At 36.5% G+C, this 21,101-nt stretch overlaps 1 protein-coding gene across 2 annotated transcripts in view; it reads left to right on the plus strand.

Moving 5' to 3' along the window:
• The first annotated feature begins 596 nt into the window (after window positions 1-596).
• Window positions 597-21,101, plus strand: part of GPRASP3 (G protein-coupled receptor associated sorting protein family member 3) — a 32,299-nt gene continuing 11,794 nt past the window's right edge. The window contains exons 1-3 of one of the 2 annotated variants that reach the window (XM_059910146.1): window positions 597-689; window positions 1,037-1,112; window positions 1,443-5,110. In XM_059910146.1, coding sequence (XP_059766129.1) covers window positions 1,593-3,290 — 1,698 coding nt within the window. In that variant the 5' untranslated portion in view covers window positions 597-689; window positions 1,037-1,112; window positions 1,443-1,592 and the 3' untranslated portion in view covers window positions 3,291-5,110. Of the gene's footprint in view, window positions 690-1,036; window positions 1,113-1,442; window positions 5,111-21,101 lie in introns of those variants that run through there. The other variant, XR_009500145.1, reaches the window with a different exon arrangement.

Here is a 21,101-nt window from a genome sequence, read left to right on the forward strand (position 1 = left end):
AGGTTTTAGGACCTGAATTCTGGGGATCTGTTCATTAACCTGATACTTTTCTACCATTGTAAATATACTCTCTTGGTGTTTTGCTGAATGCCCCTTCTCTTTCCATAGGGCGTGACTCTTCTCCAGCTAGTGGACTGTTCTGTAGTGGTAAGGGTAGCATCTCCTGAGGACACCTGCTATGTGGGCTGGCTGGCATAGGTGGTGAATGAGATAGGAACTATGTTTGTGTGGGGAAGGGGAAAAGGCAGGGGCATGCAAGATGGTATTGAAATAGTAGTCCCCATTATGTTCACTGCTTGTCTTCTAAATACAGTTGCCTGTGTTCCACTACCCATTCTTGCACCTCATCTTTTTGTTCAAGGAAGGAGGTGTGGCCTCTGCTAGGAACATGACTGACTTTAGTGTTGGGAGGTGTGATTAGACAAGCTGCAGGTCTTTGGGGAGTGGATGGGGGATCATTTGGGAGGAGCAGACAGGTGGGAGATATTTAACATGGCCTTGAATGTACAGAAGCATATGTTGTAACACTTGTCATGGGTGTTGGGCCATCTCAGTCTCTTTTGTTTTCTTTCCTCTTTTTGTCTATCCATAGGTTTGTTCCCTTATAGAGTACTGTAGAAATCTGCAGGTAGCTGTTCACTTTGAATTTGATAAAGAAAGAGGACAAAAGCTATTCATTTGGATCCAAGGTGAGTGTGAGCATGAGCACCCCTATTGATTGGGAATGGGAATTGGCTGTTGGCAAGTAAGACCAGATCATATCTTGGAGCCATTGTCTTCCAACTTCCCACACACCTCTGCCCTCACATTTATGTATAGGAAATGGGGCTAGGGTGAGCTAGGATTGTGCCTATAGGGTAATTGATAGATACCTAGGAAGTGGGGAAGGAAGCCATGAGGAGGACCAAGGAGGCCAGAAACATTATATTCACAAAGCCTTAGATTTGGAAAGGCAGGTATTGGGTTTAGAAGCCAGAATCCATGTCTGTCTACCAAATACTTAAAATTCCAATCCCTCCTGTGTTTTTGTCCATAGGTCTGCCTGTGAGTCGACTATAGGGCTTATCAACACTGGAAGCAAGAAAGGAGAAAATTGCACCAGATCAGTGCAGGTTGGTGTGAGGCCTACCAGATAGACCTATAGAGTATAGTGGTATATACCAAAGGGGCTGGACACTCCTTAGCCTCTCTCACTTTCACCAGGCTTTCCCGTCGTCTCCGTTCCTATTTGATGCAGAGAAAAGAGTATGGAAGTGCCTGGGCAGGGCATTGTTGGGCATTAGTGGGACTGTGGAAGGGATAAAATGAGGTAACAGAGTTTTCTACTATTCTACTTCTCCTACTACACAATCTATCTCTACTTTCTCATGTCTTGTGTGGCTGTCTGCATAGAAAAGCACAGTTGGAAGAGACTCAAAGCCCATTTTCTTCTTCCACCTCAGGCCTATCTCCAGTGGTGGCTGTGGTGGCCTTGAAGTGACAGAAGATCATCACCTTCAACCCAGTAAAAGAATATTAAGACACTGACCTGGGACATATTGAGAACCAAAACCAAGACTGTATAGAACTATCTATATAACTGGGCTTCAACCATGGCTGGGGTTAAGAATGCAAGTAGAAAGAATAGGAGTAGAAAGAATGAGAGTAAAAAGAAGGCCAAAACTGAAAAAAGGGCTGGTGTAGAAGCTGAAGCCAAGAGGGAGGCTACTGCCGTAGTCAGATCTGTAGCCAAGACCCAGGCCAAAGCAATAGCCAAGGCAGGGACTCAGGAAGATGCAGTGGCAGAGGTGAAGGCAGCGTCTAAGAACAAGATTGTTACTGAGATGAAGGAAAGAGCTCTGGCAGATTTCAGTCCCAAAGCTGAAGATGAGGCCACTAGAGCATCTCGGTTTTGTTCAGTGGCTGAGGCTAGTGCTGAGTCCAGTGCTGAGTCCAGGTCTACATGTAAAGATAAGACTGGTATTGATACCTGGTTTTGGGCTGGGGAAGAATCCAGTGTTGGTTCCTGGTTCTGGAATGGAGAAGAGGCTGGGAATCGTTTCAGTGCTAAGGATGAAGGTAAAGCTGATATTTGTCCCCCATCCTGTGCTAAGAAGTTGGAGCCTGTGGCTGGGGCCAACTGCAAGGCTAGGCCAGGGGCTGAGGAGGAGGAGGAGGAGAACGTTATTGGGAGCTGGTTTTGGGATGGAGATGAAACTAGTTTTGACCCTAACCCTAGACCTGTGAGCAGGATAATTAAGCCCCAACCTGTGGATGAAATTAATGAAAAAGATAGGCCCAAGGACTGGTCTGAGGTAACTATCTGGCCCAAAGCTCCTGCTGTAACTCCAGCAGTGTTAGGCTTTAGATCCCAAGTCCCATTTGAGAAAAAGCCTCCTTCATATGTTGTCCTGGCCTCCGCTGAGGAAAATACCCGTTCTTTGCCTGTGGCAACAGCGGCGTGCCCTTCTAGGAGCACTCCCTCAAGCTCACAGCCTGTCTCTGAGTACCCATTTGGTTCTGACCCTTGTATCCAGACCATAGAGGAGATCAGGCGCCAAATCAGGATCAGGGAGGTGAATGGGATTAAGCCATTTGCTTGCCCTTGCAAAATGGAATGCTACATGGATTCTGAGGAGTTTGAAAAACTTGTTACCTTACTTAAATCAACTACTGATCCTCTCATTCATAAAATAGCTCAAATTGCAATGGGGATCATTAATGTTCATCCATTTGCCCAAGAGTTCATTAATGAGGTGGGTGTAGTGACACTTATTGAAAGCTTGCTTAGTTTTCCTTCCTCTGAAATGAGAAAAAAGGCTGTAATTACTCTGAATCCCCCCTCTGGGGATGAAAGACAACGCAAGGTTGAATTACATGTTAAGCATATGTGTAAGGAAACCATGTCTTTTCCCTTGAACTCACCTGGACAGCAATCCGGATTAAAGATACTAGGACAACTGACTACTGATTCTAACCATCACCACATTGTTGCCAATTACTTTTCAGAGCTTTTTCATTTGCTCTCCCTGGGAAATCGTAAAACCAGAAATCTTGTTTTGAAAGTACTTTTGAATATGTCTGAAAATCCAGCTGCAGCCAGAGACATGATCAATACAAAAGCATTAGCAGCATTAAAACTCATCTTTAACCAAAAAGAGGCAAAAGCCAATCTCGTTAGTGCTGTGGCCATATTTATTAACATAAAGGAGCATATCAGAAAGGGCTCAATTGTAGTCGTTGATCATTTGAGTTATAATACACTCATGGCTATTTTCCGTGAAGTTAAAGTGATCATCGAAACAATGTAAAATGAGCTAGAAATAAAAGAGAACCCTTTGAACAATCTCCAAACTCTTAACAGGCTGTGTGTTCCCAAAGAGCCATGCATAATGTTTTGGTTATTACAGTGTGCATGTTATAAATTACATCTTTAACACAATATTACCTGTGACAGTCTAGGTCTGAGCTAGACCATTTTGGGGTATCAATTAATATTTCATTGTGAGTTGAAAACATCTGTTGATTATTCTCTTGTGTAGATGGGGAGCTTTTTAACATTTAAGATAGCAAATTGGTGCATCATAAGTAAGCTAACTTTTCATTAGTATCTGCTTAGATCCATTTGCAGCTTCAAATGATTTAAAAAGATAATATTCTTGAATTTATAATCTAGTTGTAGAAACAAAGCATATACACACAAAAAGATATCTAACAGTACACACACACGCACGTATATGTATACACACACACTCATTGCCAAATGTGCACTCTCAATACGTAAAGAAAGCAGGGTTGCTACCAGCTGTTTAATGTAAAAGGAATTACTGTTTTTCCCCTATTCTACCTGCATCAGATAACTCATTCTACAACACACAAATGGCCCTGAATCTCAGATAAAATGTAATATTCATCTTTTATTTTGCTATGACATTTATAACTCTTAAATTGTTAGGCTATTTCATTTATGTCAAGTCATCTTGCAGAAGAGAAAGGAGGTAGATGTAGGGAGGAAACATTTCCTGAGTACCTACTCATGTCAGATACTGTGTTGGCATTATATTTTACAGGTTTCTTCTTCTCAACAATGGTTCTCTGAGCTATGTACTGGTATTTTTTTTTATGATTATAACTCGTTATTCTGGATTGCCTCCAGTGGCAGTTAAGGAGGTTGAATACTTATTCCTAGATTCCCACAGCAGGAAAGTGTGGCATAGCTGTTTTGTCTGATACCAAAACCCGCTCTTATTGCACTACCTTATAGTCCTCTTCCACTTTTTTGTGTGGCGGCCTTCAAGGCTCACAGACTGGTTTTAATGATTCAGTTTTGCTGTAGATAATGTCCCTGCCAGTCTTGAAATTCTTAACTTCCTCTAAATGCACATGTCCATTAGGCATTTGGCTAAACCTTGCTGGAGTCAGAAGAAAAGTCTGGGATGAGTGTATGGATTTGAACTGGCAGTGTCTGGGAAACAGGAGGTGCCCAAAACTGGTGAATGAATGAGATGTAGATTTGGAGTCAAACAACTGAAATTTGCTATGTGTCCTTCCTATCTTCTTCAATAAAGAACTGGAATCATTCTGTACATTGTTTCATACCTTACAGTTTAAAAGATAATTGCTTTTTTCCTCCTTGCAAAATTATACCTTAATTTGTTTACCATTTATAATTTATCCTCCTGTGTGTCATATGAAAAGATAAACGGTTCTATCTTTTACTAGTAGGCAAGCCTACTCTGCATTTGTACCAGCTAAAACTGTACAGGATAAACTTAATTGGAGAAATTTAGGCCCAGGCCCAGAACTGCAGCTTCATCAACACAAAACAGGAAAGCTAGGAGAGGAGCTGCTGCCTCAATCTACATGATAGTGGTTCCTGGAAGTCTATGGTCCAGAAAGCATTCCCAGGACTTGGGCTATAGCTGTGTTTTCTAAGACTCAGGGTAGGAATTACAACCCCTGGTCTGAGCTGAAGAGAATGTTTCAGTGTGTAAAAATATTGGGAGATTTTTAAACAGTTAAGAAATTAAAACAAGATCATACTGTAAATACTGTTTGTAACTTGCCTTTCCTCCCACTAACTGTATATTGTGACCATCTTTCCATATCAATAAATAGGCTTCTACAAATATTTTTGAATCTCTTAATGTTTTTCCTGTGTTAACATTTGGTGCATAGTGCCCTAATCTTTCATTGCATATCATCTTAATAAAGAATATACATAAATTTATTCTCTTGCAGAAATAGAACTACAGTATTCTGCAACTTGCCTTTTTGTCTTTTCAGTTATCTTTCCAATTTAGTATTATACAGATCTACCACATGCTTTTATTTAATAGCTTTATTGAGATATAATTGACATACCTCAAACCATACATATTTAAAGTATACAGTTTGGTAAGTTTTAACATATGTATACAGACATGAAACCATCACCACAATCAAGATAGCAAACATACCCATCACCCCGAAAAGTTTCTTCATGCCCCTTTGTAATGCCTCCTTCCCACCTCTCCCTATTTTGTCCCCAAACAACCACTGATCTGCTTTCTGACAATATAGAATCATTTTCATTTTCTGTAGTTTTACATAAAAGGAATCATACAGCATATATTCTTTTGGAGGGAAGGGGATCTCGCTTCTTTCACTCAGCATAATTATTTGAGATCCATCTATGTTGTTTTGTGTATCAATAGTTCATTGCTTTTTATTGCCAACTAGTATTCTACTATATGTCTATACCACAGTTTGCACAGTTTATCCATTCATCTGTTGATGGGCATTTGGGTTTTTTCCAGATTTGAGCTACTGCAAATAAAGCTGCTACAACTGTTTCTTGTAGAACTGTTTGTATGGACATTTGCTTTTCTCTTGGATAACTACCTAGGAGTGGGATGGCTGGGTCATATGGGAGGTATACATTTAACTTTTACGTTTTCCAAAATGGTTGTACCATATTACATTCCCACAGCAGTGCATGAGAGTTCTGATTCCTCCATATCCTTGCTAACGCTTGGTGTGGCTGGTCTTTTAATTTTAGCCATATCTCATTGTGGTTCTCATTTGCACTTCGCTAATCACTAATGATGTTGAACATCTTTTCATATGCATATTTGCCATCCATATATATTGGGTGAAGTAGGTATAAATATTTTGCCCCATTTTTTTAAATTGAGTGGTTCCTTTTTATTGTCAATTTTTTTTTTAACTTTTGAGTTTATTTATTTATTTATTTATGGCTGTGTTGGGTCTTCGTTTCTGTGCGAGGGCTTTCTCTAGTTGTGGCAAGTGGGAGCCACTCCTCATCGCCGTGCGCGGGCCTCTCACCATCGTGGCCTCTCTTGTTGCGGAGCACAGGCTCCAGACGCGCAGGCTCAGCAACTGTGGCTCACGGGCCCAGTTGCTCCGCGTCACGTGGGATCTTCCCAGACCAGGGCTCGAACCCGCGTCCCCTGCATTGGCAGGCAGACTCTCAACCACTGCGCCACCAGGGAAGCCCTTTATTGTCAATTTTAAAGAGTTCTTTATATATACTTGATATAAGTGTATTATTAGATATATGTTTTACAAATATTTTCTCCCAGTCTGTGGATTGTCTTTTTATTCTCTTAAAAATGTCTTTTGGAAAGAAGAACTTTTTAATTTTAATGAAGGACAATTCTTTTACCAATTGTGTTTTTGTGTTAAATATAAGAAATTGTTGCCTAACCAAGGTCATAAAGATTGTATCCTATATTCTAAACGTTTTACAGTTTTAGGTTTCATATTTAGGTCTATGATCCATTTTGAGTTTTTTATATATGGTACACCTTATATATAGGTTGAAGTTCAATTTTGACATAGTGATATCCAGTTGGTACAGTATCACTTGCTTAAAAGACTCTTCTTTCTCCACTGAGTTGCCTTTGCAACTTTGTCAAAAATCAGTTGTCTCTGTATGTAATGGGTCTGTTTCTGGACTCTTTATTCTGTTCCATTGATCTACTTGTGTATCTTCATTACAGTGCTACATTGTCTTGATTACTGTAGCTTTATAATGTCTTGAAATCAGGCAGCGTGAGTCCTCTATTATTTTTCAGTTATTTGGGTTATTCTTACTCGTGCTTTTCCATTTGAATTTTAGAGTCAGCTTGTCCATTTCTACAAAAACTCCAGCCGGGATTTTGATTGGGATAGCTTTGAATCAGTAGATAAATTTGGGGAGAACTGACATCTTAACAATATTGAATCTTCTGTTTATTTAGGTCTCCTTTAATTTCTCTCAGCAGCATTTTATAGTTTTTATGCAACATACTTATTATTCTTTCATATTCTTATTCTTTAGCATACTCTTATATTCTTTCTTCTGTGAAAAGTGATGCATCATTGTTTATGTCTTCACGCCTGTTTGAATATTTCTGTATGACAAATTCCTTGAAATAGAACCACTTTGTCAAAGATCATGAATGGCAATGCCCTCCAGCCAAAACCACCAATATTTGAACAAGTTAGGTTGTAGAGAGGAAGAACACACACCATGGGGAATCATGGGGTGCTTCAATAAGGGGGTTTTAGAAACAACTTGTTTTAGGATTAGGACTTGTGTTAGGTGATTTGGAGGAGGGTTTAAGGAAGTGAGGCTTTGCTGTAGATTGAAAGCTGTCAGGAAATATGAGTACAGTAGACCCTTGAAGAACATGGGTTTGAACTGAGTGGATTTTTTTCAATAAATAGTGCTACAGTACTACATGATTATGGTTGGTTGAATCCGTGGATGTAGAGTCACATATAGGGAGGGCCGACTGTAAAGTTATACACAGATTTTCAACTGCATGGAGGGTCAGCACCGCTAACCCCCATGTTTTTCAGGGGTCAACTGTAATTCTATGATTTGGTATCTAAATAAATCTTGTTCTACAAATGGGGAAGACTAGGTCAAGGCTGAAGTTGTGATAGGTAAAGAAGCAGCAGCCACTTATGTTAGCCAGAATAGGAGGATATTTGGCCATTTTTGTGATTGGGACAATGTTTCTCTGTGTTCATACATGATTACAGAGTAAGCTTGTTTTTGTCTTGGTATATCACAGTCGCAGAGTGGCCTTATCGGATGTTAATGTTCTGTGAAATTGTTTATATTTGACAAGAGAACACCAAGGCTTAGCTGTGAATGCTGGGCCAGCTCCTGGATGTCAAGGGCTGCTTTTCTTCTTCTCATGGATATTTTCAAATTTTTACATATATTTGCTTACTGACCTTCAAAATATATCCCCTCAACCCATGGTGCATGAATGTCTATTTCTTCATATTCTTGTCAGCATTCAGTATCAATATTTTCAATCGTTGCTATCCTCAGAGGCAGAAAAATCATCTCTGTTGTATTTATAACATTTTAAAGGTTACATAATATTCTGTATATGAATGTGACAATTGAATCACACCTCTATATTCCATTGGGTTAATTCTAGGGATGTAAGGATGGGCCCTGTCACCTAGTGGGAGAAGGAGTGGAGTATATACATGCATGCATCACTTTGCCTATTTTACTCATGCCCCCTCATTGCTGCCCCTCCCATATGATCTCCAGATTCAAGCCCCGACAAGTACCACCAACTGACCACCAGAAAAGTTGTACCACTTTACACTTTGTGAACTAAATTTAAAACAGAAGAGTGAAGAGTTTAGCTTGCTGACATTGTATTACAGAGTTTAGGTCCTGAACTCTCTTACGGACCCACCCTTAGGCAACAACCACAGTCAGTAGACTGGAAACTGATATGTACATGCAAGTACAACTCAAGACAATGGGGGTTATTATTATTGAGACAAGCACAAGCTTTGCAGTGAGCAAAACTGCTTTCCAGTTATAGCCTTATAAAGATTATATAAATATTTTAAGTTCTTCAGATTAAAGAGCTTGGTCATTATTTTATAAAATAAGCTTCAAAACAGCATCATAATCATGAGTTGATAAAAAGTCTTCAGTAAACCAACGTGCAGATTTTGCCTTAAGAGTTCATAGGACCCTCTTAGCTTATCTCTGGACACCTACTCTCAGCTGGACAGTGTTATGTACCCTGTCAGCAAATCTGAAAGAAGCTCTGGCTACCTCTTTCCTAGAGGTGCCACATCCCTCTCAATAGTCATTGCCAAGGTTTCCCTGAAGGAGAGGAGAACTCCAGAAACTTGCAAAATGTTTGTTGTGCATGTTGAACATTTAGCAAACTAAACTTGGCTGTTCTCAGGTTGTAGTATTCAAAATAAAGCACAGTATAAAAGCGTGGGGTAGAAATTTTTTTCTCCAGAAGTTGTTAATCCTCCATCTGGGCAGGGGAGACTTGCTATTCTACTCCCCACAGCCCAGTTAGGTACTTTGCGAAAACTCTAAAATATGTCAAGAATAGACAAAATGCCTAGTATGTTAGCAATGGTTGGGAGGAATAGTAATGCAGAATGAAATGTGTTTCCAGGTGCATTCTTTGAATCAAGAAAGTGCTAATCCCTTTCCTTGATGATGGAATGTCATTTTAACATGACAATGGAAAGTGAATGTTGCATTGGAGAGAGTACAGTACACTCCTCTAGGCCCATGAAATATTATGTAACTTTCATGTATAGCTATGCTATTGTGTTTTAAGAATATGAAGCATTAATCTTTTATCAGAACTATCTTGATTCTATACAATATGACAATATGATATTAGATTGACTGTACTCCTTAACAAACATCAAAATGTAAGCGCCCATGAATATTATTCTTTACAGTGGCCCCCATGGAAAGCCCTACACTTATGCTGTAATTGTTTGAAACATTGAAACTACTTTCAGAACCAGTTTCTGAGTCACACAAGAACACCAGAACCATTATTTTATATCCATGGCTATATACTGAATAGTTCTGTTCTCTAGATCAGTGCCCCCCAATCTTTATCATGTAATGGCACACATAGAAAATGATCATATTTGTACATTTGCTCTCCATTAAACGCATCAGCCCCAGTGACTCTAGCTGGAGCCACTGTTGCATTCCCTGCTGCAACTACTCCGAGCATTGAGGGAAGCAGTATCTCTGACACACCTATAACCCATTTCTAGTATACCAGTGGGATGCTGAACCCCAGGACAGGGGTTTTCAATCTGTGTTTCCTTGACTTCTAGGATTATCTGAAAATGCTTCAGAAGGCACCGCAGAGGATCAGGGGAGGGTGCATGGGTTGGTTCTGTGTGTTCCACAGCACCTTCAATCAAAGCAGCTTCACTTTGCGGTTATGCCACATATATATATATATATATATATATATTTTTTTTTTTTCCCCAAGCTGTGCGGCTTGTGGAATCTTAGTTCCCCAGCCAGGGGTCAAACCCGCACCCTCAGCAGTGACAGCACAGAGTCCTAACCACTGGACCACCAGGGAATTCCACTTTGCGATTATGAGTAAGAGTGTGTTTGGGAAAAGGTTTCCCCAGTTAGAAATTTTTGTGACCACTTCTATAGATATCCGTCCGTCTTTTAAAAGAATCTGCATCTAATGGTTGAATTGCCTTTCTGCATATTTGTAAGACTGACATTATTAGTGTCTACTAAGTTTTTTCAGTTGAAGGAAATCATTTATGTTTCCCAAAAGATTCCCCTGTGTTCAGGCTTTACATTCTTTATTGAAGGCTCTGTACAATGCTTTCAAATATATAGTCTGAGAACTTACACAAATTCCATTTTTGAAGGAAGATGTCACACACATGGCAGACCAGAGTAAGTAGTAGTTTTGAATACAAGCCCCAAATTCATTATTTTCTGCTATTTTAATATCAGGGTCCTTAACTCCCTTGCCTTATTTTCTTTCTGCCAAAAGTAGAGCCCTGGACTGTACACACACTCATTTGCCCAAGTGTTCTTCTAGAAAAATTTCTAGAAATAGAATTTCTAGGTCAGAGTAAAACATTTTTCACTGTTGGTGAAAGCGTAGCAGTGATTCTCAATCCTGGTTGCATTATAATCACCTGGAGAACATTTAGAAAATACGGACGCCCAGGATTCTTCTCCCAGAGATGTTGATTTAATTGGTCTGGAGAGGAACTTGGGTGCTGATAATTTTTTTTAAAACTCCCTACGTGATTCTAAATTAGTGCAGTCAAATTTGAAAACCACTGTTGCAAAGAATCAGGCAATTTCATATACTATTGGAGGTAGAGGCGGATAATTTGATATAGCCATTTTAATGGTCATTTCCCAATATCTATTAAAATATAAATGTTCATACTTTTGAATGATAAATTAGTAGATATATGTCCTACAGAAAAATTCATAAAAACAAGCAAAATTTATGTATAAATATGTTAATTGCAGCATTGTTCGTAATTTAACAACTAGAAATATTCCAGATATCCATGAATAGGAGATGAGGTAAATAATTTACAATATTTCCATAACATGAGATATTATGCATCAGTTAAAAATAATCAAAGACATCTATATGTACTAAAGCATGATCTTTTTGAAAAATAATAGTTATATGCAAAAAGAGAAACTGGAATGACATACCAAAAATCCAACTGGTTATAGCTGGAGAGACATGAGTGTTTTATTATTATTTTATTTAGCTTATTTTTAATTTTTCTTAGGTAAACAAATACTACTTCTGTAATAAAATTATAACATAAGGAGAAGATCTGATAAGGAAGGATTTGTTATACAAACTGATGAGCATATACCCATAAAGAAAATATCAGTTAAGTAGTAATTCTTTAGGGGTGAATTATTGGAGCAAGATACAAAGTCAAGTTTCAAGTACCCATATTAGTCTAGGAATTACAAAAATATAAAAAAGAAGGCATAAATATGAGCTAAAACCTATAGTAATCCCCAAAGTAAATCAGATGTTTAATTAAGCAAGCCAGAATCTTCCTTCATCAAGATGATTAAGGGGGATTATCTCCCAAGATGCTGGGAGACTTACAGGAATTCGTAAGTTTTGTAAACAGCTAGAACTCAAGAAACCTGATTAACATAAACACTGAAAGTGTATAATGGGAAGAGAAAAGCTGCTTTGTTCCCTGGAGGAATTGATCAAGGGAAGTGGAAATTCACAGATAGGCATTGCATACATTATTGGCAATGCAAAGAGTTATTTTACATTCAGATATCAGACTTCCTTTTTTAAAAAAATGACTATCAAGTCTTGTCAAAAGCAAAGAATAATAAAATTATTATGTTTTTATCTTTCACCAGCCACACAGAAATTGTTAAATGGTTGTGGCTTTATGTTGAGTCGTACCTCCCAGACAGTTAGGATTATTCTGTGATTGGAACAAAAAGCAACTAACGAAGATGTTTCTTCTTCTCCCTTGAAACTGACATTCTGTACACTCTTACCCTTTGGTTAAGGTAATATGGTTCCAGTATCAGGGAACACAATTGACTAATAATTGCCATAATACCCTCACTACCATCTAAAATCCTACAATGTAAAAAACAGCACTTAGTCACTACTGAGGGTTCCTTTTTTTACATGAATAAAGGAATGAATGAATGAGGTACAAGGCCCTAGATACTGAAAAAACAATTCCTCATCTGTAAAGTGTAAGTTGAGAAATAAATATTAGTTCCTTGGATAGCCTTTGCCACCAGGAATTTTATTCACACAAAAATCTCTTGAATGGAATGGACATCTTCGAGATATTTCAAACTGTGATAGAAACAATGCACTGAATTTGAGTAGGTCCCTTCTTCAGTCATCATTCACACACCCCATCATCAGGTAAGCTTCATGATTCAAATGAACCAATTCAAACTGCATATGTGAACTTTTTCCCAAATGTTCTGTACGTATAGGCATAATTGAGGGTTTGTTTTCTTTTTTTTTTAATTAAATATTGGTATATTAATGAACATATGATTTTAAATAATACTTTTATCATTTGACATTATATCCTATATAATACGCTGTGATGAAGGCAATCTAACTTTATTTTCTTTTGAATATTTAATGAAAGTATTTTTAAAGTTGTTTTCTTTACCCAGCGACTTGAAAATGCCACTTTATCATAATATACATTTATAAATACTTTGGTCTCTTTCTGGGCTTTCTATTCTATTTCATTAAATTATATATACTTTCATTGGTTTTAATTATTCTAGACTTGTAATTATTTTAGTATAAAACTGAGCAAGTTTCTCTTCATTATGCTTCTTCTGGATGGCCATCAGGTCTAAGTGGTATTATTACTGTTTTGATGGAAGTAAGGAAGGGTGGAATGACTTAATGTCATAATGTGAGAATGTGGTGAATATAGCCCTGGGACCCAGATTTCCTGCCTCTCATTATAGTGTACTGTTTGGCAGAATCATTATTTTGCTTTGTTCTTTTGTGGGATCCTGTTTCTCTGTAACTTGAAGGATACAACCAACAGAAAAGAAAACAGGAAGCAGGAATGTACATACACCGTTTACATAGAAATGGGTGATATTTTCATCCCTATCCCAATTATATCACCCTAATCATTTTACAACACAAAAATGGTGCTGAAGGTCATATATAATGTAAATGTGTTCTTATTTCCCTTCCTGACTCTACAAAATCTCCGATGTATATACCATTGTCCTTATTTGATAGATGGAGAAACTAAGGCTGAACAAAGTTAAGAAACCTTTCAAAGGTTATTGCTAAGTAGTGGCAGAGCCAGAATTCCCATATAGTTTTGTTTAATTTCAGTGACTGTGCTCTTAACGCTCAATGAATCCTCCCTTATACATAGCAGTTTTTTTATGGTCCAGGGACTGGCTGGTTTAAACCTTAACTGGTATGCTGCCTATGCTCTGTCATTAACATATAGATACTCACGCAACACCCCAGAGGTAATGTGCTTTTCCTGGGGTGTTGTGTAACTATATGTTAATGACAATACTGTAATGTGCTTATTCTCTTCACAATAAAACTCAATCTAGGAGACGTATTTTACGTTCCTCAAGTACCAAGAGGTGTAGCAATTAGAGCAAAAAAGCAGGGTTGAGGGGAGGGCAGGATTTTTAAATTATCTTCCATGTGCCAGGCACCGTGCTAAGCACTTTATGGCATCTCATTTCACCATTTTCAATCATATTCCCTAAAGGAAACTATTTCAGAGATAAAGTCATTTGCTCAAGGTTGCACAGCTGTAAAGTGGCAGCCTACCTGGTACATCATTATTTTCATCACCCTGAAACACTTTGTGTTACATTTATCATGTTATCTTTTACTGCCCTTTTGTCACTGGTGGGTGCTCAGTAAATATCTACTGGTTAATGAGTGGACAAATATGAGGAAATTCATTTGTTGAGTGCAAAGAATGGGCTAGAAATTAGATGCTGCCATTCAAAAACAAAATAGGATCAGATTCTTTTCTCTTGATTTTCCTGCAGTTCTCCAAAATAGGCACAAAAATCCAAATGAGGGTATATTTGCCAGTTATATCCATATTAACTCTTCCTAATAACTTCAAAACAACTCCTATATGGGCAGTGACTAAAAATAGCCTAAAGGCAAAGGAAAGGATTAAAAACCCAAATTACTTCCAAAAGAATGAGAACAGTCAGAACACAATTTACCTCTCAAAACCTAGTGATAATAAAGTAGAAAACTCATAGAAAGCACACAGAAGACACTGGATGCTAGTGATTTTCCCTAGTTCCCTAGAAGACAGGAGACTCGTTATTTTAGGTGACCTTAGTATTCTACCTGCATCAATGGACTTCAATAAATAACATTAATAATAAGAGCTAATGATGACTTGCACTCAACAGAGCTCCTTCTTTTCTTTCTATCAATACATCAGAGTAAGCAACAGAATGCAACTTTCTTTTTGTTTTGTTAAACTTTTCCATCCATACTTAAAATAATTCCTTGGCTTTAACAGAGTTCCTTCCTTCCTACCTACCCTGCTGAGAACCCAGAGTGTTTTCCCAGCTGGGATCTTGTGGGTCTCCACAATACTCCAGGACAGCTGGGCAGCTTCCCCAATTTCAACCTGGTGATCAGTTCGGGCCTGTAGAAGGGAATTGACTCACCCAATGTCCTATCATTGGTGATGCCTCTGGCCATGGGACCCAGGAAACTCTCCTGACCCTTACCCCAGCATCTTGGCCAGCAGATCTGTCATTGTGCTTCGTCTAATATATTGTCTTTCTGGATCTCCAAGAATATCACAGACACCTAGCTTATGTGTACACTATAATCAGCAGTAGCTCAGACACCGGGACCCAGTTAGATCTCCTAATCTTCACTCCAGTTGCCGTCTGTGCAAACCCATGTCATAGATTTTGTCTGGTATCTTGTTTGTCTAGGGCTTAAAGGATATCACAGATACCCAGCTCATGTGTATGCTTGAGATTCACCTAGAGCAGCGGTTCTTAAACTTTTGGTCTCAGAAGACTTTTGCACTTTTAAAATTATTGAGGACTCCAAGGAACTTTAGTTTATATGTGGGTTATATTGATTGATATTTACCGTATTATTAAGTAAAACTGAGAAAAAATTAAATATTTTAAAATAACTTTGGGAATCATCAGCAAATATAACTTACTACTTATCCTAACAGTCTTGTCCTATACGTATGTATTATATTTTTCAAAAATAATCAGATTACCCTGCCTTACAAGAAATGCTAAAGGGAGCTCTTTAGGCAGGAATAAAAGGATGCTAATTAATAACATAAAAACATATGAATGTAAGTGTAAAACTCACTACTAAGGGTTAATATATAATCAAAGTCAAATTCTCTAATATTGTAATGGTGTTGTGTAATTCACTTACAATTGTAGTATAAAAGCAAATGTGTTAAAAATAATCATGACTACCATAATTCATTATTGGATACATAATATAAAATATAAGTAAATTGTTACATCAATAACCTAAAATGTCAAGAGGGGTCAGTAAAAGTGTAAAGTTTAGGAATGCTATCAAAGTTGAGTTGTTATCAGCTTAAAATAGGGTGTTGTTATAAGATATTTTAAGGAAGCATCATGGTAATCACACACAAGAAAACTCTGTAGTATTTACACAAAAGATAATGATAAAGGAGTCAAAGCACAAAGCTAAAAAAAGTCATTAGATCACAAAGGAAGATAGCAAGATAAGAAGCAAGGAATGATGGACCTACAAAATGGTCATAAAACAATTAACAAAACGGTAATAGTAAGTCCTTAAACTAACAATCATTACTTAAAAGGTAAATAATTTAAATTATCCAATCAAAAAAATAGAATGGCTGAATACCAGATAACAAAACAGAATGCAACAACATGCTACCTATAAGAGACTCACTTTAGATTTAAAGACACACATAGACTGAGAGTAAAGGGATGGAAAAAGATTCAATCAAATGGTAATCAAAAGAATGAAGGGGTAACTTTACTTTTATCAGGCAAAATAGACTTTAAGCTAAAAATGGTGAAAAGAGACAAGGTAATTATATAATGATAAGGAGTCATTCAAGAAGATATAACAATTGTAAATATTTATGCACCCAATATCATAGCACCTAAATAAATAAAGCAAATGCTAACAAAACAGAAAAGAGAAATAAACATCAACGCAATGATAGTTAGGGACTTTAATACCCCACTCTCAACAATGGATAGATCATCCAGACAGAGAATCAATAAGGAAACAGCTGATTTGAACAACACTATAGACCAATTCTACCTTACAGACATATATAGAACATTTCGTCCAACAACTGTAGAATACACAGACTTATCAAGCACACATGGAACATTTGCTAGGTCATATGTTATCCCACAAAATAAGTCTTAGCAAATTTAAAAAGATTGAAATCATACCGAGAATATTTTCTGACCATAATGGTATGAAACTAGAAATCAATAACAGGAGGAGAACTGGGAAATTCACAAATACATGGAAATTGAACAACACACTCCTGAACAACCAATGGATTAACCAATTTAAAAAGAGCACCTAAATAATAAGCAAAATTATAAATGAAAACTCAGACATTACAACTGATACTACTAAAATACAAATGGTCATAAGAGACTACTATGAACAACTATACACCAACAAACTGGACAACCTAGAAGAAATGTATAAATTCCTAGAAGCATACAACCTACCAAGGCTGAATCAGGAAGAAAGAGAAAAACTGAACTGACCAATCATGAGTAAGAAGATTGAATCAGTAATCAAAAACTTCCAAAGCAAAGCCCTGGACCAGATATCTTCACTGGTGAATTCTACCAAACATTTAAAGAGGAATGAATGCCCATTAATCTCAAACTCTTCCAAAAAATTGAAGAGTAGAGAAGACTTCAAAACTCATGAGGCCAACATTGCCCTGATACCAAAGCCAGAGAAAGACATTACAAGAAAAGAATACTACATGCCAATATCCCTAAAGAATATAGATGCAAAAATTCTCAACAAAATACTAGCAAGCCAAATTCAGCAACACATTAAAAGGATCATACACCATGAAGTAGGATTCATCCCTGGGATGCAAGGAGGAGTCAACATATGTAAATCAATAAATGTGTTACGTGACATTGGTAGAATGAAAGATAATGGCCATATGATCATAATAGATACAGAAAAAGCACTTGGCAAAATTCAACATCCTTTCATGATAACAACTCTCAATAATTTAGGTATAGAAGAACCATATCTCAACATAAAAAGGGCATATATGACAAGCCCACAGTTAACATCATACTTAACAGTGAAGGGTTGAAAGTTTTTCTTCTAAGATCAGGAACAAGACAAGGGTGCTCACTCTCACCACTCCTATTCAGCATAGTACTGGAAGTCCTAGCCAGAGCAATCAGGCAAGAAAAAGAACTAAAAGATATCATAATTGTACAGGAAGAAGTAAAATTTCTCTATTTTCAGAGGACATGATTTTTTATATAGAAATTCCTAAAGATTCCACCAAAAAATTGTTAGATCTAATCAACGAATATCATATAGTTGCAAGATACAAAATCAACATACAAAAATCAGTAGCATTTCTATATACTAACAACAATTATCTGAAAAGAAAATAAAACAATCCCATTTCAATAGGATCAGAAACAATAAAATACTTAGAAATAATTTTAACTAAGGAGATGAAAGATCACTAAACTGAAAGCTATGACATTGATGAAAGAAATTGAAGAAGACACAAATAAGTGGAAAAATATCCCATGTTCAGGGATTGGAAGAATTAATATTGTGAAAATGTTCATACTACCCAAAGCCATCTATAGATTCAGTGTAATCCATAACAAGATTCCAATGACTTTTTTACAGAAATAGAAAAAAACAATCCTAAAATTTGTATGGAATGACAAAAGACCCCAAATAGCCAAAATAATATTGAGAAAGAATAAGAAAGCTGGAGGCATCACGCTTTCTGATTTCAAACTATATTAAAAAGCTATAGTTTATAGCTATAGACTATAGTTAATAATAGTGAATTGGATATTTGAAAGTTTTTCAGAGAGTAGATCTTAAACATTGTTATCACAAGAAAAAAAGTTTTTTGCAACCATATGATGAATGTTAACTAGATTTATTGTGGTCATAATTTCACAATGTATACAAATATCAAATCATTATGTTGTACACCTAAATGTTATATGTAAATTTATGCAATTTAAAAATATGTATATGTATATGCATTTATACAAAAACTATAGTAATTAAAACAGTATACTACTGGCTTAAAAACAAACAGATGGACCAATGGAACAGAATTGAGGGCCCATGCATATACAGTCAACTAATATTTGACAAGGGAGCCAAGCATACTCAATAGAGAAAAGATAGTCTCTTCAATAAATGGTGCTAGGAAAACTGGATATTCACATGCAAAAGAATGAAATGAAACCCCTATCTTACACCACTCTCAACAATTAACTCGAAATGGATTAAAGACATAAATGTAAGACCGGAAACCATAAAACTCCTGGAAGAAATCATAGGGGGAAAATCTTCTTAACAGGGGTTCTTGACAATGATGATTTTTTGGATATGTTACCTAAAGCACAAGCAAGAAAATAAAAAATAAACAAATGGGACTACATCAAACTAAAACACTTCTGCACAGCAAAAGAAATGATCAACAAAATGAAAAGGCAGTCTAAGAAATGGGAGAAAATCTTTGCAAATCATATATCTGATAAGAAGCTAATATCCAAACTATATAAGGAACTCATACAACTTAATAGCAAACAAACAAAAAACAATACTCCAATTAAAAAATGGGCAAAGGACCTGAATAGACATTTTTCCAAAGAAGATATTCATATGGCCAACAGGTACATGAAATGTGCTTAATATCACTAAAATACAAATCAAAACCACAATAAGATGTCACCTCACTGTTAAAATGGCTATCATCAAAAAGACAAGAGATAGAAAATGCTGACAAGAATGTGGAGAAATGTGAACACTTGTGCACTGTTGGTAGGAGTGTGAATTGTTATATCCACTATGGAGAACAGTATGGAGATTCCTCAAAAAATTAAAAACTAGAACTACCAGGGACTTCCCTGGTGGCACAGTAGATAAGACTCCATGCTCCCAATGCAGGGGCCCTGGGTTCGATCCCTGGTCAGGGAACTAGATCCCACATGTATGCCACAACTAAGATTTCACATGCCACAACTAAGGAGCCCATGAGCCGCAACTAAGACCCGGCGCAACCAAATAAATAAATAAATAAATAAAAATAAAAAAAGAACTACCATATGATACAGTAATTCCACTTCTGGACATATATACAAAGGAAATGAAATCACTATTCCAAATAGATATATCTGCACCCCTATGTTCATTGCAGCATTATTTACAATAGTCAAGACATGGAAACAACCTAAGTGTTCATCGATGGATGAATGGATAAAGAAAGTGTGATATATATATGTGTGTATATACATGTGTGTGTGTATATATATGTGTGTGTGTGTATATATGTGTGTGTGTATATATATATATATATATATATATATATATATATATATATACCATTAGAATACTATTCAGCCATAAAAAAAGAAGGTAATTCTGCCATTTGCAACAACATGGATGGACTTTGAGGGCATTATGGTAAATAAGTCATACAAAGACAAATACTATATGATCTCACTTATATGTGAAATCTAAAAAAAAAAAAACTCATAGGAACAGAGAACAGGTTTGTGCTTGCCAGAGGCAAGGGGTCGGGGTGGGGGAATTGGATAAAGGTGATCAAAAGGTACAAACTTCTAGTTACAAAATAAATAAGTTCTGGGGATGTAATGTACAACTTGATGACTTTAGTTAATAATACTATAGTGCATATTTGAAATTACTAAGAGAGTAGATCTTAAAAATTCTCATCACAAGGAAAATATGTGTATGTGAGGTGATGGAATTAATATCTTAAACTTATTGTTGTAAACATTTGGTAGTATATACATATATCAAATCATGTTGTACACCTTTAATATATACAATGCTATATGTCAATTATATCTCAAACTGGGGAAAAAAGAATCATATTATACTGTACTTTCATAATCCACTTTCCAAAATTAACAATTATTTCTTGTATTCTTCTCTGCAAAAATAATACATATTCATTAAAGCAGATTTCTGAAAACTTATTTTACATACAAATCATCTGGGGATCTTATTAAAATGCAGATTCCGATTCAATAGATTAGCCTGTGACTCTGCTGTATTTATAACAAGCTCCCAGATGATTACAATCCATGGAACACACATCTTAAAAACAGCTTTAGTTATTTAATGGGTATAAAGTTTCAGTTACGCAAGGTGAATAAGTTCTAGAAATCTTTTGTGCAACATTGTGTCTTTAGTTAACAATACTGTATTGTACACTTAAAATATGTTAAGAGGGTAGATTTCATGTTAAGTGTCTAACCACAAGTTAAAAAACAGCTTTATTGAGGTATAATTTACTTACGATAAACTGTGCATATTTAAAGTATACAGTTTCATAAGCTTTGACATATGTAGACACACATGAAATTATCACCACAATAATGAACATATCCATCATCTCCAAGTTCCTTTCTGCCCCTTAGTAACCTTACCTCTCATCTCTCCATGTACCAACTTCCCCTCATCCAGGAAACCACTGATCTGCTTTCTGTCACTATGAATTAG

Source organism: Balaenoptera ricei, chromosome X (genome assembly GCF_028023285.1).
Source record: "Balaenoptera ricei isolate mBalRic1 chromosome X, mBalRic1.hap2, whole genome shotgun sequence".
Lineage (NCBI taxonomy): Eukaryota > Metazoa > Chordata > Mammalia > Artiodactyla > Balaenopteridae > Balaenoptera > Balaenoptera ricei.